Genomic DNA, 13343 nt, shown 5'->3' on the forward strand with positions numbered 1-13343 from the left:
ATGGTGAGGTACCAGGCGTCCAGGGGCTCTACCGACCAAAGGTCTCGGTTTCAATGCCACAAGTAGGCACCGGCTGATTATGCCGGCATCATGTAATTATTGGCATAATTTGGTGGTTGAAGATTTGGAGCATAATTTGGCATCCTTTCGAAGGTATGAGCATAACTACACCGGATTGTCTACTACAGTTCTAGTATGTAGTATGTAGGCTACACAATTGTGTACAATGCACATGATCAGTGCTGGTGGTCTGCATGGTAAAGGGTTCGGAGGTCATGCAGATCGTGTTTTCAATGAAAAGCAGGGTAGAAATCATGGCAATACATTATTGTATGCTCGAACTCGTCTTCTTCAAAGTTCTTTCTCACACTGATACAGTACATGTAGCAGAAGATGCGAGTGAATCAGCCTTTGTCAGGCATCCCGGGGCGAACGAGATAGTGACGGGTAGTCTGCAAAAACATGTACATGACGCATGTTACGAAGTCATGACCTCTGGATTTAGCGGCCATGACTGCGCAGGCTATGGATATTGTTCTAATTACAAATTGATTACAAATTGGTCTGATGATTGCCTTAACATTAAATTTTAGCTACGTGCATGAAACGCAGCGTTACAACGGACGTATATAATTGGTGGAACCATTCTTTTTGACCTTTGTAATTACAAATTGAGGTAAAGTTGATGTTCGGTCATGATGGAAGTAGAGATGGAGCTATGGGAGAGATGAGCTGATTAATCACAGGGTGAGGTTGACATCGGTTGGACGAGTATGACGATTGCAAAGACAGTTGAACCGTGATTGATGATGATAATTTTAAAAGGTAACTCAAACTAATTAATTTTGGCAACGAAAAAATCTTTTTACAAAAGAAGTCGACTAATGAATAGTAGAAGAAGTAATTTGAAACTCGGGTATTGAGCCAATAATAAAGTAGAAAGTTGTTGCACTTTCTGACTGTATAATTATAGTATCTAGTTACAGTGGTGGAGAGTTACTCTTAACTCGTTTCCATTATGTCCTTTTCCTTTCTACTTTTAGAAGAAGTAATGTTTTCTCTTTTCCATGTTGATCTCTAGCATGCACGGATACCTTGCAAAGCTTGGTATGGGGATACTCATGTATTTTGTTGTACATACTTATGGTCACTTGCAAGTACGAAAAAGGCACAATTTTCCGAACTTTGAGGCTCCATAAGTACAACCAAGTGTATACATGTACCGGTATGTATCCCCACGTGCCAAAGCATAACATGAGGATTGTGCGAGCATAATGCGAGAATCCATGAAAGCATAATTCCATGATTTCGAGAGCATAATCCGCCGGAGCCTAGCCACAAGCACGCACCAAGAAGAAGGAAACAGAAATGTCAAGTAAAGCTAGATCTAGGTATGGGGAAGTGGAATGGGTACAAGGTGGGTACCGTAAAGGTGCCGGTATGTGCCAGTGTTTACAAAAAATATAAAGGAAGAAAGAGGTTGCGAATTATCAGTGTCTGGATTGATGACAGTGAATGGGAAGAGAGCGAGTCTGCTCTGAAACCTTTTTTCCTACATGTATGAATGAAGCTGCAGGAAGCCTCACCACTGCTACTTATAAGTGGATTGATGCCTACCAATTAATTATTTGGAGTCAAAACGATATGGAGTGTGTGAGAAAGTGTTAGTTATCTGTGCATTGCTACGCAAAAAATTACATATTCTCGGGGAATCAGGTAGTGAATCTCCTGGGCAAACAAGTTTGGGGCGGCTAGCGGCTAGGCATTTCCCAAATCGGCCGGCCGAAAAATTCGCCGAAAACTGTGGTTTTGGAGAAATCACCGATCTTTTCGCCGAATACTAGTATGCAGTTTTCGCACTGAATTCGCCGAAATTCGATGTTTTGTGCCTCACTGACCCCCCTCAGCAGTATGCAAATACCTGTAACCATCATACTGCGAAAGGTGATGGCGACTTTCTGCAATAACGAAATCGGTCAGCAGGAAAAGACGACGAAATCAATGGCTGTGAAGAAATCGCCGAAAATTGCGCCGAATTTGCAAATTTCGCACTGAATTCGCCGAATTTTGTTTCCATTACGAAGCCTCTTGTATCTTGTACGGGCAAAATTAATAAACCGATACAATCATGTCATGAAAATACAAAAGATGACCAAAATGATAAAGTAATATTGTTTGCGTTCCAGCTCTCCGCCTTCTCCGCAGAAACACATGCCCATAATATCAAAAACGGGCAACGCCAGCTTCTGCAACAACAACCTCAGCAGAGACAGGGTCAGCGGTTTACCGACCATTCACCGAATGACAATTCACCGAAAGACACTTCACCGAAAGACAAATCATCGAATGGACAATCCACCGACTGGACAATTCACCGAAAGACACTTCACAGAAAGACATTTCACCGAATGACTATATCACCGACAAGACAGCTCACCGAAATTCTACTGTAAATAATTGTAATGACTGGTTCGTAGTCAGGCTAACTAAATTTACTTCACCGGCGCTGAGTTTCGCAGGGCTGAAATGCTGGCACTGACGTACTGCCACTACTGGCGCTGGTTGCACGTTATGTGTGATTGTGAATAAATAATAATAATAATAATAATTTGAAAGTAGGACGGAGGCAGAAAATATTACAAAAAATGTATTATCTACGCAAGCATCTACGCAAGAGTCACCACCAGCCAATTAGGACATGTGTCAAAGTATTGAACGTTTTCGTTCCCTTCTTGTCAAAATACTACAGGGAATGATGGAAATAAGCTAAAAGACTACAACTATAAGGAAAAGAAGTTCAGAAACATATCACTCCAATTATGTGTAGAAGTGACACGAAAAAATAGATGTGAAGAATCGATGTGAAGGTGCGAAGTAGATCTCTTGATATTTCTCTCTTTTTCTTGTCACTACGTTTTTGTCACTTATTGGATTTGCATGCTGTTTTTTTGATTCTTCACATCTATTTTTTCGTGTCACTTCTACACATAATTGGAGTGATATGTTTCTGAACTTCTTTTCCTTATAGTTGTAGTCTTTTAGCTTATTTCCATCATTCCCTGTAGTATTTTGACAAGAAGGGAACGAAAACGTTCAATACTTTGACACATGTCCTAATTGGCTGGTGGTGACTCTTGCGTAGATGCATGCGTAGATAATACATTTTTTGTAATAATAATAATAATAATGTGGCAAATGTAGTACAATCATGTACAGTCAGACGTCGCATAACCACTGAGTGCATGTGTCGGGTTTGCGTGCAAAAATTACTACATTTCCACGGTTAACTTGTGACCAAAATGACCGAACTGGCAAGCACAAAAATTACAAATATGGAAGAATAGCTCTGAAAAGCAGCGAGTTTTTACTGAATCAATCCCTTATTCCAATCATCACCACTGGTAAGAGTAAAACACTGTGTTAGCTGGTTGAAACATCAACAGTAAGGGTTCATTTTAGTACGTTTTGGGTGAAAAATATGAGACAATCAAAACCGTAATGATTAGCTAGATCCATCGCTTTTGGTATAATCGTTTCAACCCTAGTAAACATTACACAACCATGTAAACATTACATGGTCAATTAAATGCGATAAAAGCTCTGTGGTAGCGAGGTCTGACTGTATATCAACCAGCCTTCTATTGTCGAAATTCAAAATTCTTCAACGTTGTGGAGTGATTGCAACATTTTCGCTGCTTGTCTATTGTTCTTCATTGATCTGCTCACCTCTGTAGACAAATGGAGACCTCCTCGATAGGCTTAGTGGCCTCTGGGGAATCCTTGAAATATATTAAAAAATCCAAAATTCTCTCCGTCCTTCCTTGTTTTTTCTTTCTTTCGGTGAAATGTCTGTTCGGCGAATTGGCCGCTCGGTGAACTGTCATTCTGTGAGTTGTGCATTCGGTGAAAATTAATGGGCATTCTGTGAACTGGGTATTCCGTGAGCTGTCGTTCGGTGAGCTGTCGGTCGGTGAACTGTCGCTCGGTGAACTGTCGTTCGGTGATATGTCGGGATACCAGCAGTGAGGTGAGCTGTGAATGTGCTGCAAGCCCCACGGAGGCACATGACGCTGGCACGCAACAATGCAAAGCTGAAGCGGCAGCGGAGGTTGGCCATCACGTTGCTGTAGGGCTCGGTGGTCTTCTCAGCTAGCAGACTAGCAATTCTCTTGTAGAATGCAGTGGCGCATCTGCTCATGCCCCCAGTGGTGGACAGGACGGCTGGGACGAAGGAGGCATGTTCGATATTGCGAACCCGCTGCTCATATGCCCTCTTCTTCTCCCGCTCATGTTTGACATAGCAAGCGGCAATCGAGTTGGAGCGATTCGAGGACGCATGTGGGTTGAACACCCGAACATCAACAAAGGTGCGCTCGAATCACCCACCCCAAATGCCACTTGCTGCCACATCTAGCCGGGCTTGGTCATCGGTGTTGGCAGACCGGTACCGTAGCTGTTCCCCTGTCAGTGGTTGAAGGTGGGGCTCCACAGCAACTTGATGGGCGACCTGCTTCAATGCCCTGGCGGTTAGGTCCCGGATCTCATTATGCCGGAGGGTTGGGAAGCCCCCTAGGGAACACGACAGAGCATGGGACACGGAGAATTCCTTCCCGCATTGACAGGATGTCGGAAGTCGGGGAGGTAGCCAGTTGTACCGCAGGCATACAGCGTCGCGAAACTCTCCTTTCGTGAGGTTGAAGCGGTGACAGCGAAGAGGTCTGTAGGTGAGCCAGCTGGAGGCTCCTTTTTCCGCTGCCAAATCCAGGGTTCTCTGCATGTCCGCCGACACCGATCAGCGGAGGAGCAAAGCATCAGCTCGAGCACTATCCCGGGTATCGGATCTGGCCTGCGCCTTTGCCTGCCGGACGCGCGCAATGGCATTGCCCAGCTCAAAGTCCTGTCGTAGAATATTATGCATTCGGTCAGCGCCTGAGAGACCCGAACTGAAGACTCGTGTTGCTGGGCAACTGACGATGGAGGTGTCAGGCCCAGACCGCCGTGGCGACATGGTTGGGCGATCATTGCCCTCTCCGTGTCGTTAACCTGACGGCCAAGGAGAGCAGGAGCAAGGCAGTTGGTGACTGCATCATCGAGCGGCGTTAACTGCTCAGCGAGACCGGGCATGGTGCGGCAAACTTGCTCTGGAGGCCGCGGGTGAAGGCAGAGTACGCTGCCTGTGGCTGCGAGGTGGCTATCTCCCCCATCCCCAGTCGCTTGACGTGACATGCTCTGTCCATTCATTTCATTCGCCGAAAATCGATGTTTTAGTGCCTCTAAAGCGTGCATGTACATGTAAATGTACACTGTGTTACGAGCGGTGCACCGGTGAAGTACTGCCTTGAGCCGAATTCTGACTTTGGGGCTCATAATATGGCCGAATTTGGACATTCTCTTTCAATAGCCGATCGAAAAGCCGATTAGGCGAAAAAAACGGGCCGATTTGGGAAATGCCTAGTACCGTACTGGCAATATATGTTGCCGCGTAACGCGTAACGCAGGGGGGTGCGGCGTAACGCGCGACCAGGCTAGTGCGACAAATTTTCGTTGAGTTCGTAACGCGCGTCCGGCGGGGTGCGGCGATCTTTTCATTGCAGTTTGCACTGCAAAAAAAAGGCTGAAAACTGTGAAAGCACGTGTACCGCGTGGTGAAAAGTTCAAAACTGGACGCGCAGCAGGAAGTCCTGACACTCGAAGGCGCATCATTCAGTGGTTGGCGATCTCAATGGTTTCTTCTTTCCCGAGGTCGTTTTGCACTCTGATAGTTAAAATATACAGTCTTCTATTGATATCGTTGTCGCCCTTTGCCGTCGGGTTTGTAACAGTTGGATAGCAACTGAATTTCTGTGCCTTCAATGTGGATGAAAAGGAAAAATGATGCGGCAAAAGCAAAAAAATGATGCGGCAATAGCAAAAAAGTGATGCGGCAATAGCAAAAAAAGGACTGCGGCAATATAGAAACCTGTGTAACGGCTCCTGTGCGACTTTGCATGTAACGCCCTGCGTGCGGCAAACATGTGCCACTAGAGAGTTTTCGCACGGCGCTTTGCCCGTACAAGAGGCTTACCCGGACATTTTTGTACCGCGCACGTGACTAGACTCGCGGCTAGGCTGGCGTACCCCCGCGCGCGGCGGGATCCGGCCCCGCACGCGTACCGGTACGAGCGGCGTAGATCTACGCGTACCCGGTACCCGCGTACCCGTACCGTGACGTGGAGGGACACACGTCATCATATCACATGCACATGATATGGCCAGTGGCCACTGGATTTAGCATGTGATCACAAGACAAGCAAAGCGCATGCATGGCATGCCACTTTTTTTCATTGTTTCAAATTCTCAGCGGAATAATCATTGATTTGCTGTACTTTTGCATTTTCACTGTTTTGTGTAATTCATGCATGGTATATTTGCTTGGAGACTACTACTCGAGTATCCGGTGAAACAGTTGTTGAAGAAATACCAACGACACAGCAACAAGGCGATTGACCTAATCTGTTCAGTCGCATTTATGACTGTGCCCAGTGAGCCGTTGAGTTTTGGATTCCGTCCACAGTTGTGAAGTCTCTTTGCCAGCTAGGCGAAATATTCAGTATTTGTTTGAGAGTTTCCTCAGTCGACCATACTACTGCAGGCTTTGGACAGGTGATAGATTTATAATCATGCTCTCAGTGTAACTCATGGTGCTGATAGCGCATTGAGGAAGTTTATGTCGTGTTCGTGTAACTGGTGATAGTGCATTGAGGAAGTTTATGTCGTGTTCGTGTAACTGGTGATAGTGCACATACATTCCGTGATACTGCTAGTTTGTTTTGTGCGGCATGGGGAAACGACGGTGTAACCTGTCGTCGCTGATCGGCGTCTTGTGCGTAGCATGGTTTATAGGTCTGGCGTGGTTTGCCATGTCCTTGCACAACAAAGGTGATACGTTGGAGCACTCTGGTTCATTGTTCGTAGCTGGTGATGGGGATGGGCAGTTGCGGATCAAGGATGACGTCACCAGGCCTGCAGCTATCCGCAATCAGTCTTGGAACGCCCCAGTCAAATCTTTACTCGTTGTAGCAAAGCAAGGGCCTGACATGAAGGCACCCGCGTGGGATTCAGACCCACAACCGCAGCTGACTGATGAACAACGTGAGAAACAAACCAAGGAAGGCTACTCGCACTATGGTTTCAACAAGTACAAATCGGATCGCATTGCGCTAGATCGTGATATTCCAGACACTCGTCACTACAAGTGCGCTACCCGCAACTACCCTCCACAGCTACCCAAGTGTTCAGTCATTGTCATCTTCCGCAATGAGGCATGGTCGGCATTGCTGCGTAGTGTTATCAGCTTGCTGAGACGGACACCGACACACTTGCTGGAAGAAGTACTCCTCGTGGATGACTTTAGTGATAAGAAACATTTGGGAAAACCGCTGGATGATTACGTCGCCAAGTTGCCTAACGTCCGTGTTATTCGCCAAGCTAAGCGCATGGGTCTGACGCGGTCTCGTATGGCCGGAGCGGCTGAGGCTAAGGGTGATGTGCTCGTCTTCCTAGACTGTCATATTGAAGCAAACATTGGCTGGTATGAACCGTTGGCAGCGCGGATCAAAGCCGACTGGAGCAATGTCGTGTGTCCGGTGATTGATATCGTCAACCAAGATACGTTCACCTACCAGAGTGTCGGCAATGCGTTCGTCATGGGATCGTTCAATTGGAATCTGATCTTCCGATGGCAGTCCATCCCAGATCGCATACGTAACTTGGACGTGCGTGATGAGACATCCGAATTCCGCTCACCCACAATGGCCGGAGGGCTGTTCGCTATCAGCCGATCGTACTTTGACCATCTCGGCAAGTATGATTACGAGATGGATATCTGGGGCAGTGAGAATCTTGAGATGAGTTTCCGTATTTGGCAGTGTGGTGGCCGGTTGGAGATAGTGCCTTGCAGTCGTGTTGGTCACGTATACAGACGTCAGTCGCCAATCTCATTTCCAAACGGTGTCGATCAGACAACTACTCGCAATGCTCTACGTCTTGCCGAGGTTTGTGACCCGTGTGTGTTCATGACCCTGTGTTTGTGTGTGTGTATGTGTGTATGTCTATCTGTATGTCTGTCCCTCGGTCTGTGCCTGTCTGTCTCTCTGTCTGTGCATGTACATGCATGTACGTGCATGACTAACAACGATTCTGGTTTCGGGGAAAGACACAAACGGGAAAAGTCTGAAGAGAAAATTGACTGTCACCACCAGGATTCGAACCAGTAAAAATTCTTCAATGAAATTGTGCAAGGTACTATTTGTAGATGTATGATGATAGAGAGGTGAGGTGGGTAATTGTATTAACAGGCCATGTACCCCTTGGGGACATCGCTTGTGTTGAATGGCTGTTAACCCTTTACCATCCGTGTGTACTTGAATCGATCTCTAGAGATCGATGGACAAGCATACACTAAAACATTCGTAACTCGATCAATTCTTGTCGGAATTTAAAGAACTAAGTATCTAGGAAGAAGCCGAAGAGCCCAGCTTTCCATTGCATCAATCGGTAAAGAGCTGCGATGTCGCATTCCAAAGATATTTCGCTCGACATTTCAGCTACGGCAAAAGTCGAATTTCTTTACGAGTGACTGACCTTGAGCGGGGGTTTTCCCCTCTCCTGACATGCTGAGTCACTTTGGCATGCTTTGAGCGCGTGGGCAGCATGAAAAGAAACTCAAGCAAAAAAAATTGGAATGTTTACGATGAAGGAGCGAGAAATGGCTGGCGAGGAGAGAATTTCCTCGTATATCCAGCGATGGGGTGTATTTGAAGCTCCCTGGCGCTGGATATGTGATCTCGGTAGTGTCCTGCTTGAGCTCAATGTACGCAGCTCGTGGAGAGCTTTCCAGAATGCCCAGGATTGTGAAAATTGGTTGATTAGAGCCGAAGATATTCTCAGAATAAGGTGAGAATTATTGCATTTGGGACTGCTGGGGAAATTTGGTCGGATGGTAAAGGGTTAACTGCTTCCCGGCATTCCCTTTGTCGAATGGCTATGGAGCCGTTGCAGACATCACTTCCGTGTATTCCCTAGATGGGTCACTAACGCTTGTACAGTGAAACCTGTCTAAGGCGACCACTCAAGGGACGAGAAAACGTGGTAACCTTGGCCAGGTGGTCTTCTTATCCAGGTTGAGTGGGTGACGTGGTCATACCCACTTCATAATACATGTGATATATCTCAGTTTGATCAGTGTATCACGCTGCTGCACCACCTACTGCTATGCTACTCTCCTCTCTAGCATGACTCATGTGCCTGGGGTCCTCAGACCTGTCAGTTGTGGTGCAATCACCATGTACATCTACACAGTTCCTGCACTGATGTGTAGACCTACCATGCATGGTGCACCATGCAATGCGTACATTTACATGTAACGTAAAATCCCGCCAGGGCGCCCCGTCTCTCCCATCCGCCCCTCCCTGACTTTTTGTCAGGGAAGTGATTGATTGTATCCTCGTATGACTCTGTGATGCCGTACTGTACTGCACTCAGTCTGCAGACACGTGCCCAAACCCGTTGGAAATGTACGCAACGTTGCCCACCCTCTTGACCAGGGATCGCACAAACCCTGAGTTTCGACGGGTCTGTACTACTCCTGGCTCTTGACTTTTGGTCGGTGTACGAGATGCACGAACAGTTTTCGTAGGGGGAGTACTTTTTCATGTAGTACTGAATGCGGCAAGTAGGACTCGCCCATCCGCCCCTCCCCACCTGAAGCGTCGAGGAGGCAGGGGCGCTCTGGCGGGATTTTACGGTACTAGCAGTGTGCAACGCGGGTGGGTGGTCGTCGGTCGCGTTGGGCGAGTGGTCGCCTTATCCGAGCTGTTTTGAATGTGAATGCGTCCGTGACAAGGAAAAGTGGTCGCCATTACAGGTTTTACTGTATCTATGCCGGTGTTATTGATGCTTTGCTGCTCGTTTCATTGCTCATTTATTCTGTTGCTGCTGCTGCTGTTTGCACATGCGTGAATATGTGCGCGTGTGTGTGTGCATGCGTGTGTGTGTGTGTGTGTGTGTGTGTGTGTGTGTGTGTGCGTGTGTGTGTGTGTCATTGTTGCCGCCGCTGGCTGCTTGTGTTTGTTTGCCTGTCATACTCTCTTGTACAGGTGTGGTTGGATGAATACAAGGAGATCTACTATCGCCTGCGACCGGATGCACGCAAGCGCAACTATGGGGATATAAGCGAACGTGTTGATCTTCGCAAGAATCTCAAGTGCAAGTCTATGAAGTGGTATTTGGACACGGTGTATCCTGAACTCTACGTTCCCGACAAGCAGCGCATGCGAGCCTGGGGCGACATCAAGAATCCTGCCACCAACCTGTGTGTTGATACGCTGGGCAAGAACGACGGTGGAGAGCCGATCGGTGTGTACCAATGCCACGGCATGGGATCCAATCAAGCCTTCTGGTACACTAAGAGCCGTACGTTGCGTCGTGTCGATAGCTGTGCTATACCACGTGGCACTCAAGTCATTCTCACCTACTGCAATCAAGACCAATCGCAGAAGTGGGACCACAGCGGCCGGGGCACCGTCATCAAGCATGCTGCCACAGGCAAGTGTCTTGAGCGGGAAGCAGCAGGCAGCAGCACATTGCTGAAAGTAGCACCATGTAATGCCAATCTGCCTTCCCAAATATGGGAGTTTGGAGAGTACAACGAAGATATCATGAAAAACTAGCCCTGAACAAGTGTCCCAGCGGCAATCAGTGTGGCAGGACAAACTGTCGGCTTTTCTTCCACTGTATCAGTGCCGGTATCAACCCCGGATGAGTGTGTTTACCTGCTTGTGCGGGAATTGAGACTGTCCAGCTCAGCTGTGCTGAACTGCTGCTGCTGCTGCCGTCAACACAACAGGTTGTTACACACCACCACCATGTTAGTGCTTTGCTGTTGCTATGGAAACAAGTAGTGCACTAATCAACCGTCACCGTTACATGACTATTACCATTCACTGTAGAGAGTACTGGGGTGGAATTTAGCTACCGCCGGCAGTCCTTATATGAGAGCAATGTGTGTTGCACACAAAAAACACACACACACACACACACATACACTAGAGCTCTCCCTAAGCCATACCAAGGGCTACATATAGAGATACTGTGGGTTGTGTTTCTCTAGCCTCACGTTGAGATGAGCCGTTGCGCTCTCCATATTCTTTATTGTACATATATGTACAGTATTGGTTGGGTTGTAGTTGTTGTTGTTCTGTAATAGACACGCTTTGTTGAGCTGAGTTTCTGAATGCTTGCTGGCGTTTGTTGTTTCATTCGATTATAAGCTTTGTATGTATCCAGTCTATTCTAGAGAGAGAGAGAGAGAGAGTGTTTTCATATCATTGCCTATGCTCGGCTATGCTTGGCGCGCGGAGTTAAGTCTTTCTGTGGCATAGGTGCTATCGCCGTAGCCGTGTATCACTGTGTGCACATTCTCTTCCTGGCACCGATTGCTGACTGTTGCTGACTGATGCTGCTGATACGTCTGTTTCTGCTAGCATCACGCTCAGCAGTGAGCTATCTTGACTTGACACTATGACAAACCAGAAAATCTTTGTCATAATATCTATTTTTAATCCTAAACTTCAATCTCTTCATTCTGTAGGGTAGATTTTTTTATATCTCTTTTTAAGATTGTCTTGCCTTTTACTTTTGAAGTATCTTGTTTATCATTCTATTACTTGTAATAATGTAACTATGATTAGCCGATGGCTACACTTTCGGCTATGAACTCCAAAGGGCTACCCACCCGCTTTGACACACACACGCACGCGGCACACATCTACGTGTGCTGTCACGGTGCTGAGTGTAGTGCATGCTGTGCGTCATATGTGTGTGTGTGTGTGTATGTGCACTTGTGTGCGCGGGTCGTGCATGTGAAATCAGCTTAGTACTGTACACTGTACTTGGCAGATGACCACTGCAGCAGCAGCAGTGGCCCTGGCTATGTACTCCTGTAGTCACTTCTACAAGTACATGTGATCAATGATCATTACTATTGCTACTGCCGTATGCTTCATATTATACCACTTCATAATGCAGTCACGCGATGAGTCCACAGCGGACACGACCTTGTCTTGTTTCTGGGTGTAACAGCAGACACGACCTTGTCTTGTTTCTGGGTGTAACAGCAGACACGACCTTGTCTTGTTTCTGGGTGTAACAGCGGACACGACCTTATAAACATTTCACTGCAGAATGTCATGTACGGTATTGTCTAACTACAAGCCAAACAACAACAATAGCAACAACAACATTGTACAATCGGTTGCAGACTCGTACTCTGCTAACAAAGCCTCTTTTTTCGGGCAAAGTACTGCAATTTCAAATTTGGACTTCACAGAGAATTTCAAAGTACTGTACAGTGTATAGGGCTTGAAAGTGCTACGTCACAGCATAGCAATAATTTCAAAAATTCAAAAACTGGATCCACTTGGATCCAGTTTTTGTATGGATCCAAGCACATTTCAAGCGGTCTTACCCACAGCATGGTGATGTAGCCAGTGAAACTGACTGATTTGGCTACTGGGGGCGGGGTTACAACTGGTGGCGAAATAAAAGTCACACCTGCATGCGACATGAGTGGGTTGCTATGCACCCACATACTTAGGCAATAGCAAAGTCACACCTTAGTGGATCCAAAAATAGAAATCTGATGTCAACTTACTACTCCCTGGCCGTTTTGACGTCATCACTTTCAAGCCCGGGAAATTAGAGGCCACATGCCACGTTACCATGGTTACGTAGGTCTACTGCTCTTTTCTCTCCGAAACTCAACACTTGCAAGCCAGATATGAATTGAAAGAAAGAAACTGCAAACACAATAAATATTTTCCCCAATATTTTTCCACTCTACTACATGCAGTCCCCCCAACTCAACTGCCCAAGACGGCAAGAGTACATAACCCGGGGTTATGCTTGTGCAGACGTTGCACGTTGTGTCGTCGCGAGGCCTAGCAGCGCCCACAGACTAGCGATTGCACGCAGATGAGCAGAGTCGAGTCCACGTTTCCTCTTTTTATTTTTACCCTTCCGCAGTTCACAAGAAGCGAGTCGACTAGTCGTCTGAGTGGACAGGCTGTTTATCATCCCAATAAGTAACAGATGGTGAGACACGGGGACTGTTAGCACAGCTGTTACAATTGTTATTGTCCCGTGCAAACCAGATGTTCATTGATCGGATATCCGGATAAGCACCAAGATGTTATGTTCGTAATAATTTCAGAAAATAAATCCAGATTTTTGTCTTCAATCTACGTGCACGTAGATCTACGTGTCCGTTGTGCCATGGTTGTACAGTCACTGATCAGAGGATCCAC

The 13343-nt window shown here is 46.8% G+C and overlaps 1 protein-coding gene across 1 annotated transcript; it reads left to right on the forward strand.

The window, feature by feature from the left end:
• The first annotated feature begins 6366 nt into the window (after positions 1-6366).
• On the forward strand, positions 6367-11782 carry LOC135819965 (polypeptide N-acetylgalactosaminyltransferase 13-like). The gene is made up of 2 exons (XM_065333265.1): positions 6367-8033; positions 10137-11782. Exons 1-2 carry the CDS (start codon positions 6819-6821, stop codon positions 10707-10709), a joined length of 1788 nt encoding a protein of 595 aa, XP_065189337.1. The 5' UTR covers positions 6367-6818; the 3' UTR covers positions 10710-11782.
• Positions 11783-13343: the final 1561 nt, after the last annotated feature.

This window comes from Sycon ciliatum, chromosome 6, assembly GCF_964019385.1.
Source record: "Sycon ciliatum chromosome 6, ocSycCili1.1, whole genome shotgun sequence".
Lineage (NCBI taxonomy): Eukaryota > Metazoa > Porifera > Calcarea > Leucosolenida > Sycettidae > Sycon > Sycon ciliatum.

Coding starts and splice junctions, on each gene's coding strand:
- LOC135819965 (XM_065333265.1), top strand. CDS start 6,819: ATGGGGAAACGACGGTGTAACCTGTCGTCGCTGATCGGCGTCTTGTGC. Junction 8,034..10,136: donor ATGCTCTACGTCTTGCCGAG/GTTTGTGACCCG, acceptor TCTCTTGTACAG/GTGTGGTTGGATGAATACAA.